Source organism: Heterocephalus glaber, unplaced genomic scaffold (genome assembly GCF_053883595.1).
Source record: "Heterocephalus glaber isolate CG9 unplaced genomic scaffold, H.glaber_assembly_v1.0 deba00001481, whole genome shotgun sequence".
Taxonomy (NCBI): domain Eukaryota; kingdom Metazoa; phylum Chordata; class Mammalia; order Rodentia; family Bathyergidae; genus Heterocephalus; species Heterocephalus glaber.
Genome location: NW_028258317.1, coordinates 26594997 through 26610764, shown reverse-complemented (window position 1 = coordinate 26610764; position 15768 = coordinate 26594997). Strand labels below are relative to the sequence as shown.

General features: G+C 34.7%; 1 protein-coding gene across 1 annotated transcript in view; it reads right to left on the bottom strand.

Moving 5' to 3' along the window:
• Positions 1 to 380: 380 nt before the first annotated feature.
• Positions 381 to 15768, bottom strand: part of LOC110347761 (uncharacterized) — a 92255-nt gene continuing 76867 nt past the window's right edge. The window contains exon 4 of the mRNA XM_087183535.1: positions 381 to 542. Within this exon, the coding sequence (XP_087039661.1) occupies positions 393 to 542 (150 nt within the window). The 3' untranslated portion in view covers positions 381 to 392. The remainder of the gene's footprint in view (positions 543 to 15768) is intronic.

Here is a 15768-nt window from a genome sequence, read left to right as displayed (position 1 = left end):
AATATTCTGCTTAATTTTATGAAAAAGATCTTGTGTAATAAAATTTGAATTTATTAATATATATTAGAGATTATTCATTAAAATGTAAATAACATTTTTAAGATTAAAAAAGTCAAAATCTGAAAACTAAGTTTCAATAATTAAATGTGAAAAAATAAAGTACTAATTATAAATATGAAGACATTTACAAAGCCACAATTTCAAAGTACTGTATATATTAAGTAACTGTTATACATCAGGCAATATGCAGTATTCCAGGGGTGCAAAGGTAAGGTCTGTTACTCAGTGGACTTACTTTCTGCTGGGATAAGAGAAAGATACAAATCTACAAAGCAGAGTATCAAGTACTAAAATGCAGACGTGTAAATTAAATGGCTTTATAATTTGAAACCCTACCCCTTTATTGGATGCTCAAAAGGATATATGCAGGTTGGGTGTGGTGGTACATGCCTGTAATCCCAGTACTCAGGAGGCTGAGGCAGGAGGATTTCCATGAGTTCAAGGCCAGCTTGAACTACATAGTGAGGGCCTGTCTCAAAAATCTGAAAAGAAAGAAAAAATCTATTTATTGAAAGAGCTATATGACTACAAAACAAAGTAAAAGAAGACATTTTATAGGGAACAGAAAGTGATGCAGTACTTCATAATAAGTGGATTGAGCGAATAACCCTGAATTTCTACCCATCCTTGTCTCTTACGTGAAAACATTATGTCAAGAAGCATGAAAAAAATCATAGAGTACAAGGACCCTATAGCCAACAAAAACTTAAATATATATTAAGATTTGTAGGGGACAGGGGAAGGGGACGTTACCAGAACCTCTGCAGTGAGTCGTGGTCTCCTGCGAGCCACGGCAGCACACGGCGAATTACAGGAAAGGTAGAAAAATGAGACTGAGAAGAAGCTGAGCTTTGGGTCTGATCAGTGTTGCTCTGGGCGGCAAAGACAAAAGCCCCCAGTTTACCACACCTTTTATTCAGTACATTGTAGCAAATGACTTGCAGAGAATTCAGTACATCAGGAGAAACAAATGTAACAAATGACTTGCAGAGAGTTCAATAGTTCACATTGGGATAAACAAGGTGTAACAAAAGGCTTGCAGAGAGTTCAGTACATCTCGGGTAAACAAGATGTTAACAGTCCAAGAACAAGAAACTGAGCAGATGTTTGTTCTCCCAGGATGTTTCTTGTCCTGGAGAATCACAGCATCACTGGATCACTGAAGTCTCAGTTGTGACTGGAGGCCAAACTGGAGTTATTCTGTCGCTGGGCTGTAGGCAAGAGAACTAGGCTAACCAAATGATTTTTCCCTAGAATTATGTAGCATTGCTCCCAACAAAGATTGTGAAAAAAATATGTAATTGTATGACAGTTTTATCATGGAAATGCAAAGTTTTAACTTAGATGGAAATACCCAAGGTAATCAACTGATATTTCCATTTTCATTTAGGCATTTACATTTTAAGGACCTTTAATGAGATATTATATTTATATGCACTTTTTGATAATTACCACATATATGACTCAGATACATATGCAAATACTAGTGCTGTTTTTTTTCTTGATAGAATCAATATCTTCACGACCAAATTTTTTTCAGTGATGAATCATAATTTTGTTTTAATTTTCATATGCTTAAATTCTAGGCTATACCTGAGTGTGGTTTGGAATCTATACCTCATTTTGTAACATCAACGTTTGCATTCTCTTCTATAAGATCTTAATGATTTTCTTGCCTCATCCTTTGCCAGTAGCAAAATCACTATGAAAGTGAACCCACCACACATTTGTTTTTGTCTCTCTTCCCTCTTCCACCCCCTGGTTCATTCTGTGGCATATACTGCAGTTCTGCCTTAGCAGGCCACAACCTGGATCTGACTCAGTTTGAGTTTGCAAATATCAACTGATACGTTTGGTTTCCCTTCAATGTTCTTGCCTGTCATGTGTAGTGCTTAAATAACATCTGATGTAAGGAAATCATACATAGTTTATCTAAAAACCCCTCAGCTCCCTTGTGGCAATAAGCAAGCACAGACAGCTAAATTGTTGAGTGTCTCTGTTGTTTGCTACAAATCATAACATCAAATACAGTATCAAGCATACTGAGGAGCATCCCAAAAGCAATTTATGCTGATGAACCCCAGCTCTTAACATATAGCATTGTCTCTGCTTGCCTTGCTGAAAGCTAGATTGGACTACTTGTAGGGGAGTCAGAACTGAGGGAGTGCTATTCTCATATAAATCATGCATAATACTTTCAAAATGCAACGCATTTTATCTATTTCAAGCATCTAGAAAAATGAGTAAAATAGAAATACTGGGTATTGAAATAGCCACCAGGAATTATGATTCTCTAAAAAATATAAACAAAACAATGACAATGATGAAAGTGAGTTTCTGGACTCCAAGAGATTATAATACTGAATTGAAAGTGGGATATTTTACCAAAATAACAACTCAAGAAATAAATTCCTAGGTGTATTGTTATATAAGTGATAGCTACTTACCAAGTACAAAAATCAGCAGAATTTTAGTCTCCCCATCCTACTCTTCAATCAAAGATAAAGGTCAACACTGTATATTGGTGGTTTGGGATATAATAGAAATGACTGACCCAGTTAATTAGAGAGCTCCATCATGCCAATTGCTCTAAGACCATTTAAGAAGTCAGATATCTCTACAATAACAGCCAGAAGTAACATGGTCTAAGAGAAAAGGTATGAAAATTTAATAAGAGAACATGATACCAGGGTTCTGAGGTCATAGTGCCTTGGAATCAATACTCATCAGTTTTGAAACAAATGAAAATACGGTCATGTCTGACATAATAGATAAGATGTCCTATTTTGTACAAGGAAATTTTTCATATCACAGCAGAAGGTTTAACCTATGTCTTTTATAAGATATCAGATTCAAAGTTGTGAAAGAAAACTTACTATTTGTAGTGAAGAGGAAATGTGCCACTAGAGCCACAGAAATAAGTTGTATAAAAAGTGGAGAGTCACGAGGTATCAGGCAAACATAATTTTCAGGAAGCTGAATGGAGTTATATAGCTGGAGCTCACTTTAGAGGGAAAATCCTTCATCCAAATGCACTGTGAAAATCTACAACCCAGGAGTATTTAATTTCTTACACTTAAGAACTAGGATTTAGAAATATGTCAACATATTGAAAATTTGAGCTTTCAAAACTGTCTCTCACAAAAGAAAACAACGTATTTTCCAAGCATGTTCTAGCACTAGCTGCGCTGGAAAAAAAAAATGAAAATTTAAACCACAAATCTCTTTCCTTACTCTTTGAATGCTATCAACTTTTCACCAGGAATTCAGAAAAGATCTTGTTGACATGTAGAATTAATAAAACTTTTCTGAGGCTGGAATATGAACCAAGGTTATAGCTTAGTTTACACACATGGTACATTATTCCATAAAAGAGAAGACAGTACAATAGCTTCCCCATTTCCTTCCTGATTTCCCTGGCTCACAAATAGAGAGGAATTTTCTTTCAGGATGCATCATCTTCAAGTCTAAACCATATGTGATTTAGATGATATTTAGATGAGACGATGGAGTTGAAGCTGATGCTGGGATAGGTAGAACTGGGATGTTAAAATGGTAATGAATGCATTTTGAATGTGAGAAAGATACAAATTTTGGGATTTCAGGGAGCAGAATTTAATGAACTGAATTATGTCCTTCTAATTCATATATTGAGACCTTATCTCCCAATGTGATAGCACTTGGTAATAGGGCTTTTAAAGATATAATTAAGGTAATGAAATTGCTATAGTGAGCACCTATGATTGATGTCATTTAAAGAAGAGGAAGAGAGATCAGAAATGTATACCTTCAGAGAAAAGGCCATTGTGTGAGGATACTTTTTTTTCCATTAAATTTATTGGTACATTTTAGGTATACAATACAGTTACATTCATCATTGGGATCCTGTACCTTTACATTATGTATCTTGGTTCTTATTTTTTCCCCATTCCCCTGCCCTTCCTTCACCCCTTCTACCCTTTCCTATTTACAAAGACTTTGTTTCCATTTTTTCCTTTTCTCATATTTTTTATTTTCCCTTCTTTCCTTTCCCCTACCCCTCATACTTCCCCTACTCTTTTAGGCCTTTTCTTCCTATTGCACAATATCAATTATACATTTTGATCCTTATTTACACTTTTAGTTTTTAAAAAAAGGTCTTCTGAAAGCCAAAGAGAGAGACTTCAGGAGAAACCAAACCTGCTGAAACCTGATCTAGGACTCTAGTCTCCCAAACTATAAGACATAAATGCACATTGTTTAAGTCAGCTGGTCTTTGTTATTTTGTTATGACATCCTTAGCATAAAAATGCATTTTGACAGGTAAGAGAAGAAGGTAGAATGACTATGGATCTTGGGACCTAAGGAACAATATGGTGATGTTGGCAAATTGAGAATGCCAATTGGTACAGACAAATAAATTGTAGCAAACAAAAAATCTATATTTAACTGAAAGATCAGGAAAGGGACAGGGTCCTTTCTAAAATCATAAAATTTTAGATAACTTCTCTAATGCAGCCAAATATTACAGAAAAATTCTGTGGCTCCTCTCCCACTCCCATCAACAAAGTCAGAGTGGGAACAAAGACATCCATCTTCATCAGGACATAACAGGCCAGAGTTGGGAGACAGGGAATTCATTTCCAGCAATGTCGGAACATATACAGCCTTCCCTGTTAGGGTCATGTTGGAGGAAGGCGAGTGGAGATACAGGCTACTTGCCACCGGTGAGTAGCAGGAAGGCACACCACTATGCTATCAGTAAATGTCACATGGGCAGCAGTAATAACAAAGTACTACCCTTTCTAAACAAGGTGATTCTAACACAGGGTTTTTCCTATCCTTGCCCAGCAGTAAGGAGAAGCCCCTTTTCTCATCAAGTACAGCACCAACAATGGCTAAATGTGAACATTAGCCTCTACTTCTACCTGATATGAATGAGGCAGTATCTTTCTTTCCTTTGCTGGAGGAGTGTCTGAAATATTTTAAAATGGAATGAAAATGCTAATTTTTAAGCAAAAAAGTCATACAAAGAACAAGAAAAGGGCCGGGGATTTAGCTCAGTAGTCTCGCAACCTGCTGCGCAAGTGCAAGGACCCGAGTTCAATCCCCAGTACCAAAAAAAAAAAAAAAAAAAGAACAAGGAATATATCAATATACATGAAAGGACAACAAATGGATACCAACTCTAAAAATTAGAGATGGTTAGAGCTATGTGATAGATATTTTAAGAGTGATTCAAAGATCAATTATATAGTTAATAAAAAGTATCAGCAAAAAAGTAGAAAATATGAAGAAATTAAATGTATATTTTAGAATTGAAAATATAATAGAAATAAACTCAATGTAAAAGCCTAAAAGCAGAATAGCAGGTACAAAGGAAACAACTGGGGAATTTGAAAGGAGAATGACCCAATATTTAATCTAAATAACAGAGTGAAGTTAAACAGAAAAACAAATACAGACAAAAACAGTCCCTCAGTGACCACAATAACTATCATAAAAAATATTCAACATTCATGTCAACAGAGCATTAGAAGAAGCAAAAGAGCAGGCTTAAAATATTGCTTAAAGACAAAAAAATGGCAGAGAACTTTCCAAATTTGGGGAGAGATGCATTTACAAATTCAAGAAGCTAAGTGAACTCCAGATGAGATAAACTTAAGAATTTACCCATCTAATCCTGGCCTGATGACACATGCCCATAATCCTAGGGCTCCATGAGGCTGAGGAAGGAGAATCACAATTTCAAGCCAAGCCTTGGCAATGTAGAAAGAGTCTGTCTCAAAATTTTAAAATTAACATTTTTGACCTATTTCACATGATCTATTATACATTTTGGTCCTCATTTACACTTTCAGTTTCTCATACCAGAGAAACTATTTGGTATTTACACATGTGGGACTTATGTATTTCATTTAAGAGTATTGCCTCAATGTGCATCCATGGGGGTAGGAGTAGGGGAAAGAAAAGAAAGGAAAGGAAAAATATATGAGAAAAGGAAAAAACGGAAACAAAGACTTTGTAAATAGGGAGGGGCAGAGGAGTTGAAGGCAGGGCAGGGGAATAGGGAAAAAATAAGAACCAGGATATATCATATAAAGGTACAAATTCCCAATGATGCATGTCATCTTATTGAATACCTAAAATGTACCAATAAACTTAATGAAAGCAATTAAATAAAATAAAAAAATTAAAGGTAGCTCAAGATTTAATTCAATTAAAAAATATTAGTATTTTCCAATTTAAGCAAACAAATATTGCAAATGTTTAAAGAAAATTAGTGCCCTTTATTTACCAGAACTGGCACCTTATGAATTCTGGCTCTTCTTAAAGTCAAAATGACCATGCAAAACATTTTGAATTGATTCAGGACATGAAAACAACCATGACAATGCAACTAAAGAAACTCTAGAAAGAACACTTCTAGAGGAAGAGCCTTATGGAACACCATACCACCGCCCTCAACTCTGAGGAGCAGTGCCAGGTACCAGCAGCACAATGCCACCTGCCTCCCTTGAAATGAGAAGACACGTAAACAAGTCTCAAAATCAGACTTTCAGATCACCTAAAGCAACCCCAAAGGGAAATGTGATGGAACAATCTGATACTCAACCACCTGGACTCCCTGAACTGGCAATAAAAGAGGATCTAGAAAAAATGAAATCAGAAATAATTTCTCAGATAACAGCAGAGATTATGCCCATTGTGTAAGACATGATTAATAAATCTAGAGAGGACACAGATAAAAAAAATAGAGGAGCTGAGGAACATGATGGAATCCCAACATAGGAAACAAATGGAATCCATAAAACAGATACAAACAGATTTCCAGGAGACTAAAAACTCCATTGTAAGTTTACACAGCAGAATGAGCCAATGTGAGAACAGAATTTCAGATATAGGAAATAAGATTGCAACTAGTGACTAGGAAAAGAAAAATTTCCTTAAAATAGTAAGGGACCACAAGAAATAAATCCAGCAGTTGCTAGGTGATGCAAAGAAGAATAACATCAGACTGATCAGAGTCAATGAAGAAATGAGAGTGTGCAGATGACATAAAAAAAAACAACAACTGTTCACAGCAGTGATGGCAGAAAACTTCCCAAGCAGGGGGAAAGAACTTGACATACAGATAAATGAGGCATATAGGACTCCAACTAGCCTTGATCAAAAAAAATCTACACATAGGCATATAATAGTTAAGATTCCAGAAACCCAACAGAAGAACAAAATTCTACAAGCAGTTAGAGAAAAGAAACAAATCACATACAAAGGAAAGCCCATCAGAATCACAGCACACTTCTCAACACAAACCCTCAAGCCAGAAAAAGCTTGGAGTAATGTATTTCAAGCCCAAAAAGAAAACAGCCTCCAACACAAATTGATGTACCCTGAAAAACTATCTTTCAAAATTGATGGAGAAACAAGATACTTTCATGACAAAGAGCACCTTAGGAACTTCATGAATACCAAACCAGCACTCCAAAAAATTTTAAACAATTTCCTAGGAAACGACAATGGTTTTGACAAACTCTAGGAAGCCCAGCAGAATTAATTCACTGGGCATGACAAGAAAGTAAACACAAAGAGGAGAATCCAACAAAAAGAAAAAGTCATAACAATGATACGTCAATATATATCAGTTATAAACATCAATGTTAATGGTCAAAATTCACCAATCAAAAGAAATAGACTGGCAGAATGGGATCAAGAAGCAAGATCCAACAATATGCTGAATTCAAGAAACATACTTAATTCAAAAAGAAACTCATAGACTGAAAGTTAAAGGGTAGAAAATAATACTCCATGTGACAGGAACCTGAAAAAAAGCAGGAGTAGCTATCCTCTTTGCAGACCAAATGGATTTCAAACCCACACTGATTAAGACAGATAAAGAAGGATACTACATCCTTGTAAAGGGAAGAATCCAAGAGAAAGAGATGACAATCATTAATATATATGCACCAAACACTAGTATGCCCAACTATATAAAACAAATCTAATGGACATGAAAAATCATATAAGCTCTAATACAATAGTAGTAGGGGATGTCAATACCCCACTGTCACAAATAGATCAACTAGACAAAAAATAAGCAATGAAATTCTAGAACACAAACTCTTGAACAAATGAACTTAACGGATGTTTACAGTGTTCTACCAAACAATCAAAATACATATTCTTTTCAGCTGGTTCATTCTCCAAAATAGGTCACATACTTTCCCATAGAACATGTCAAACAAAGTGCAAAGACTTGAAGTTATCCCCTATATATTATCAGACCATAGTGTGATGAAATTGGAGATCAATAGTAAAAGAAACCCCAAGAATTTAATAAAAACATGGAAACTGAACAATACACTTCTAAATAACCAATGGGTCACAGAGGAAATTAAAGAAAAAATCAGACAGTTCCTACAATTAAATGACAATGACAATACAGCATATCAGAATCTAGGGGATGTAATGAAAGCTGTCTTATGAGGGAAATTCATAGCAGTGAATACGCATATTAGGAAAACAGAATGAGACCAATTAAACAACCTGATGCTGAACCTCAAGCTTCTAGAAAAAGAAGAGCAGGACAACCCCAAAGCTCATACAAGGGAGGAAATTATAAAGATCATGGAAGAAATCAATGCAATAGAGATTAAGAGAACAACTAAAAAAACCAATGAGGCCAAGAGTTGGTTCTTTGAAAGAATAAACAAAATTGACAAACCCTTAGCCAACCTTATCAGAAAAAGGAAAAAAAGGCTCAAATCCATGCAATTAGAAATGAAAAGGATGAAATTACAAAGGACCCAGCAGAAATCCAGCAGATCATTAATATCTACTTCGGGAATCTATATTCCAATAAGATGGAAAGCACAGAAGAAATGGACAGATTCCTAGACAAGTATGAATTACCAAAGTTGAACTAAGACCCAAAAATTCTAAATAACCCAATATCAATCAATGAAATTGAAAACTTAATTAAAACTTACCAACTAAAAAAAGCCTGGGTCCTGATTCAGGAGCTTCACTCCTGAATTTTACAAGACATTTAGAGAGGAACTATTGCCACTACTATTTAAACTCTTCAATGAAATTGAGAGGGAAACAACACTTCCAAATTCATTACTGGAAGTAAGCATCACCTTGATTCCCAAAGCATAGAAAGACTCAACTGAAAAAGAGATCTATAGGCTAATCTCACTAATGAATATAGATGCAAAAATCCTTAAGATACTGGCAAACAGAATATAGAAGATCATCAAGAATATCATACACCCTGACCAAGTGGGATTCATCCTAGGGATGCAGGGATGTTTCAACACATGCAAATCAATACATGCAATACACTATATCAATAGAGCCAAGGACAAAAACCATATGATCATCTCAATAGATGCAGAAAAGGCATTTGACAAAATCCAACACACATTTATGATAAAAACCCTAGAAAAAATTTGGAGTAGATGGTCCCTACCTCAATCTGACAAAATCCATCTATGAAAAACCAACAGCCAATATCATACTAAATGGCCAAAAACTGAAATCCTTCATACTAAAATCAGGAACAAGACAAGGGTGTCCACTATCACCAATAGTTTTGGAGATATTAGCCACAACAATTAGACAAGAGAAAGAAATAAAAGGAATAAAGATAGGAAATGAAGAGTTCAAATTATCATTATTTGCAGAAGACATGATACTGTATATAGAAGACCCCAAGAAGGCCACCAAAAGTCTTCTAGACTTAATAACCAAATTCAGTAGAGTAGCTGGATACAAGGTCAACACACAAAAATCAATAGATTTCCTCTACACGAACAACAGACCAGTGAGAGAAAAATAGAGCAAATAATTCTTTTCACAAACCATCCAGAAAAACAGAAATACCTAGGAATCAACCTAACAAAAGAAATCAAAGACCTCTTCTCTTAAAACCATAGCACTCTGAAAAGAGAGATTGAAGATATAAGAAAATGAAAAGTCATCCCTTGCTTCTGGGTAGGAAGAATCAACATAGTGAAAATGGCTATACTTCTAAAACTGCTATATAGAGTTAATGCAATCCCAATTGAAATCCCAGCAGCATACTTCATGGACCTTGAGAAAACAATCCAAAAATTCATTTGGAACAAGAAGAGACCTAGCACAGCAAAAGCAATCCTAGGCAAAAGAGACATGGCAGGGGGTATCATAATCCCCAACTTGAAACTATACTGCAAAGCTACTGTGATAAAAACAGCATGGTATTGGCAAAGAAACAGACCTGAGGACCAGTGGAACAGATGAGAAGATGCAGAAACAACTCCAGACACACTCAGCCACCTCATCTTTGACAAAGGAGCTAAACACCCTCACTTGAGTAAAGATAGCCTCTTTAATAAATGGTGCTGGAAAAATTGGGTTTCAACTTGCCAAAGATTAAAACTAGATCTGTATCTCTCGCCATGCACTAAACTAAAATTGAAATGGATTAAATATCTAAATATCAAAACAGAAACGCTGAACCAGCTGGAACAGAGGTTAGGTAGAACTATTGAAGACATTAGTGTAGGAAAAGATTTTATGAACAAAACCTCAGTTGCCAGTGAACTAGCACAAACAATCAACAAGTGGGATCTCTTCTTACATAAAAGCTTCTACACAGCAAGAGAGACCACCAACAGTGTGAAGAGACAACCCATAATGTGGGAAAAAATCTTCACCTGCTGTCCCTCAGACAAAGGTCTACTATCTAGAATATATAAAGAACTTAAAAAAATCAGAGCTCCCAAATTTAAAGACCCAATCCAAAAATGGGCATCTGAAATGGACATTTCTCAGATGAAGTAGAAATAGCAAATAAACATATGAAAAACTGTTCAAAATCACTGGCCATTCAAGAGATGCAGATGAAAACAAGGCTAAGATTCCACTTCACTCCAGAAAGAATGGCTGCTATCATGAAATCAGCCAATAACAAATGCTGGTGGGGCTGCTGGGAAAGAGGAACATTGATCCACTGCTGGTAGGAGTGTAGACTGGTGCAACCACTGTGGAAATCAGTATGGACCTACCTCAGAGAACTAGGGCCCAGCTATTCCCCTGCTGGGAATCTTCCTCAAAGAATTAAAAGAATCATACCACAGTGATATATGTGCACTCATGCTCATAGCAGCACAATTTGTAGTATATAAAACGTGGAAGCAGCCCTATTGTCCATCTACTGGAGACTTTATAAAGAAGATGTGTTTTTTTTTTATAAAATGGAGTACTACTCAGCCATAAAAATGAGAAATTAGAGACATTTATAGCTCAATGGATGCACATTGAGGTGATACTCAAGTGAAATAAATAGGACAAACGTGTGAAACTGAATGTGTAAATAAGGAGTAAAAGTTATAATAGATAATGTGAAATAGGAAGAATAAGGACAAAGAGGAAGGGGATATGTGAGTGGTAGGGGAAAGGAAAGAAGGGAATGGAATTAATATGAGAAAATAAAAAAATGAAAACAAAGTCTTTGTAAACATGGAGGGATGGTGGGGTTGAAGTTAGGGCAGGGGAAGGGGGAAAAAATAAGAATCAAGAGAGATTATGTAAAGGTGCAAATTTCCAATGATGAATGTTATAATATTGTATACCTAAAATGTACCAATAGAATTAATTAAAAAAGAAAGAAAGTATATCCCTAGAACTTCAAAAAGTGATTAGAATGATGGGATATGTGTGCTTCAAGCAAGGAAAAGAGTTTCAAGGGAGTTGAACTGCAATGTGTCTTTTACTACACTATTTTTTTTTTTTTTTTTTTTTTTGGTACCAGGGATCAAATTCTGGTCCTTGCATTTGCAAGGCAGGCGACAGAACCACTAAGCTAAATCCCCGGCCCCTGTTACACTAATTTTTGATTTAAACATTCACTATATTTTGTGATTACACTTTGAGGCAATCAATCTGAACTTTAATGCATATGTGATATGAAATCATAGTGGATCAAGGAAATATAGAGTAGGTTTCAAGCACTGAAAGAAAAGAATTGACAACCTAGATTACCATATACAGTAAAAATTTCCTTAAATTTTGAAGAAATTAATATTGTCTCAAAGAAAAATTAAAAGAATTTCAAATTCGTAAAGAAAATAATAAAAAAAATTCTTAGAAAATCAGCAAAAATTAAAGAAAGAAAAAATTGGGCAAATAAATGTTACTTCTCCTTGAGTTGTCTCATGTTTATATAAGAGTTGAAACAAACATGTGATTTTAGAAGTATGGTAAAAGTGTATCGTAAATAATCATTATACAGGGGAAATAAAGACATTTAATAAGAAGCAAATTTCTATATTTTACTTGAACTTCTAAAATGTTGCCATTTTATTTATATATAATACTTAAAATAATTTATACAATGACACACTGAAAATGCTATGGATATGTCACAACACAGTTCTGAAAATACTCCTCTTATCCAAGTTAAGACAGGAAAAACAAAACAGACAAACAAAAAAAAAGAGAACAAACAAGAAACACTAACATACAGTGGAAGACGTAATCCCTAATAATTAATAATTGCATTAAATTTAAATGGTACAAATATGCCACTTAAAAAGCAGATGTGAATTAAAAAACATAATCCAAATATAAACATCTTATCTAAAGTATATTGGTATTGATAAATTAAAAGTAAATGACTGGAAAAATACATGTCACACAAGCATTAATAAAATACACCAGGTAAAGAAATCCTGCTTAATATAGTTTACCTAACATTAATATAGCCTAAGATGGGTCATATAATGGTTATAAGACTAGCTTCAAGAAATTTAAAGGCCTAGCTAGGTATGATACAGAGTATGCTTTCTGATAACAATAGAATCAAACTAAAAATTAATAACTAAAAGAAAATTTTCCAAACCCTTGGAAATTAAACAAGAGCCTCCAAAAGAACCCATAGGCAAGTAAGAACAAATAAATAGACATTGAGCTGAATATACACTATACTATAACATATCAAAAATATATGACCCAGCTATAGCACTATTGAAAAGAAAATTTATAGCCCTAGATGATTACAATGGAAAAGAGGAAGTCTCAGGTCAACCATTTAATGTGGTATCCAAAATGAACAGACATTTCTCAGACAAAGAAGTAAAAGCACCAAATAAACATATGAAAAAATGTTCAACATCTGTGGTCATTCAAGAGATGCAAATGAATACAATGCTGAGATTCCACCTCACCCCAGAAAGAATGGCTGCTATCAAGAAATCAACCAACAACAAATGCTGGTGGGGCTGTGGGGAAAAAGGAACATTTCTCCACTCTTGGTGGGAGTATAGACTGGTGCAGCCACTGTGGAAATCAGCATGGAGATACCTCAAAAAACTATGATTAGAGGTCCCATTTGACCAAGCTATTCCCCTGCTGGGTATCTTCCCCAAAGAATTAAAAGAATCATACCACAGCAATATGTGTGCACCCATGTTTATAGTGGCACAGTTTGTAATAGCTAAAATTTGGAAAAAGCCCAAGTGCCCATCAATTGGAGACTGGATATAGAAGATTTTTAAAAAATATAAAATAGAGTACTACTCAGCCATAAAGAATGAGAAACTAGAGACATTTATAGCTAAATGGATGAACATTGAGGCCATACTCTTAAGTGAAATAAATAGGGCAGACATGTAAATATCAAATAGTTTCACTGGTGTGAGAAACTGAAAGTGTAAATATGGATCAAAATGTGTAATAGATAATGTGAAATAGGAAGAAAAGGTGCAAAGACCAAGGGGAAGTGGGAGGCATAGAGGAAAGGAAAGAAGGGAAAGGAATAAATATGAGAAAAGGAAAAAATGGAAACAAAGTCTTTGTAAATGGGGAGGCATTGGAGGGGTTGAAGGGAGGGCAGGGGAATGGGGAAAAAATAAGAACCAAGATATACTATGTAAAAGTACAAATTCCTAATAATGAATGTCATTATATATACCTAAAATGTACCGACAAAATTAATGATTTTTTAAAAATTAATGTCTTTCTTTAAGCTGAAAGAAGAGCAAAATAAATACAAATCTTGTGGAAAAAAGAACAGAATAAATATCAATACAGTTCCATGAAATTAAAAAGACAAAACATAAAAACTATGAAACAATGTTGTTTCTTTGAAAAGATCAGTAAAATATTTAATGGTATATAACAAGACTGAGAAATAGACAAAAAAAAAAGACATAAGTGACAAATATCAATATAAATAAGAATTATATCTATAGACCTTGCAAAAATCAAAATGACAAGAAAATACTATGAGCAACTTCCCATAAATAAATTTTAAATGTAGATAATTTTAAATGTAGATAATATTGACCAATTTCTGAAGCATGCATACATACAAACTACCACAATTCATTCAACCTAAAATAATTTGAAGTCTTAACAACTATTAAAGAGATCAAATTCATAATTTAAAACCTGCCAAAAAAAGAAATAGGCCCAGATGGTTTCATCAGAGAATTACACCAAACGTTTAAAGAAAAATTGTATTAAGTCAGTGCAATCTCAGCAGCAGCAATATCAGCAAGAGGGCAGACTAGGCATTGTCATTATTCAACAACGTTCAAAAAACAATGACTAAAGCCAAAGATGCTAGTACATGCTGCTGATCCTGGCACTAGGGAAACTGAGGCAGACAATTATGAGCTTGACTCTAGTCTAAGGTACATGTAAAAATTGGTCTGAAAAAACTAAAACAAACAAGAAACAAAGATAGTAAAAAAACAATTACATTCTGGCAAAATATAGCAAAAAATAGTCCTGGGGAAGTTCTGGACTACAGAGAAGCAAAACTAAGGATGGCCACATAGGAAAGATTAGGAAGCATATATTACATCACCCCATGCCTTGGTCCAGAGCAGTTTGGGACCAAGAAGATATCCTCAAAAGGGATTTCTCCCTAAAAGAAAAATACAGCATGGTATCTCAGAAATCCTCTTCACTTCTGAGGTCACCTAAAGCTTCAGCCACTAATGACCCCTTGAAGTCTTGACCATGCTAAAAACTGCTGATGGAACTACCCAAAATCCACGCTACAATATTCTCCCAGTAAAAAGAGTCGCCGTGATGGCCCCAGTGCAACCTTGTGAAACTAGAAAAAGAACAAACTAAGCTCCAAGTTAGTATAGGAAAGAAAACAGAAAAGGTAAAAGTAGAAATAAGCAAAAGAGAGGATAAAGACAATGGAAAATATTTACTTAAGTGTTGGTTTTTAAAATGGTAAACGAAACTGACAAATTTCTAGGTAGCAAAAAGCGATTGTCTCAAATAAATGAAAGTTTAAATGAATGACGAGAAAATACTACTTATATTGAAGAAAAGCAAAAAAGAAAAACTATAAAAGACAATTACAAAAGACAATTATAAAAGAGCAATTACATGCCAGTAGATTGAACACCTATGGGTCTGAGAAATGTTTATTCTACCTTCACAGTTAATTTATTTATATTTTGACTGCATACAGAACAGTAGACTAGATTTGTCATGATCTTCCAACTTTGAATATTGCTATGGTAAAATCAAACTCTGTCCTGATTCCTAATCAAACAAGTGACCTGTGGTGGTGGTACCAGTGATAATGGTTTGTTTTTATGTAGAATCTTATAGGGTTATTTCTCAAGTTGTGATGTTCTGAAATGTCAAGACGATGTGTTCTTGTGTGATTCCACTTTTATCCACTGACCTGGGAGTTGAAAAGGCATTTTTAAT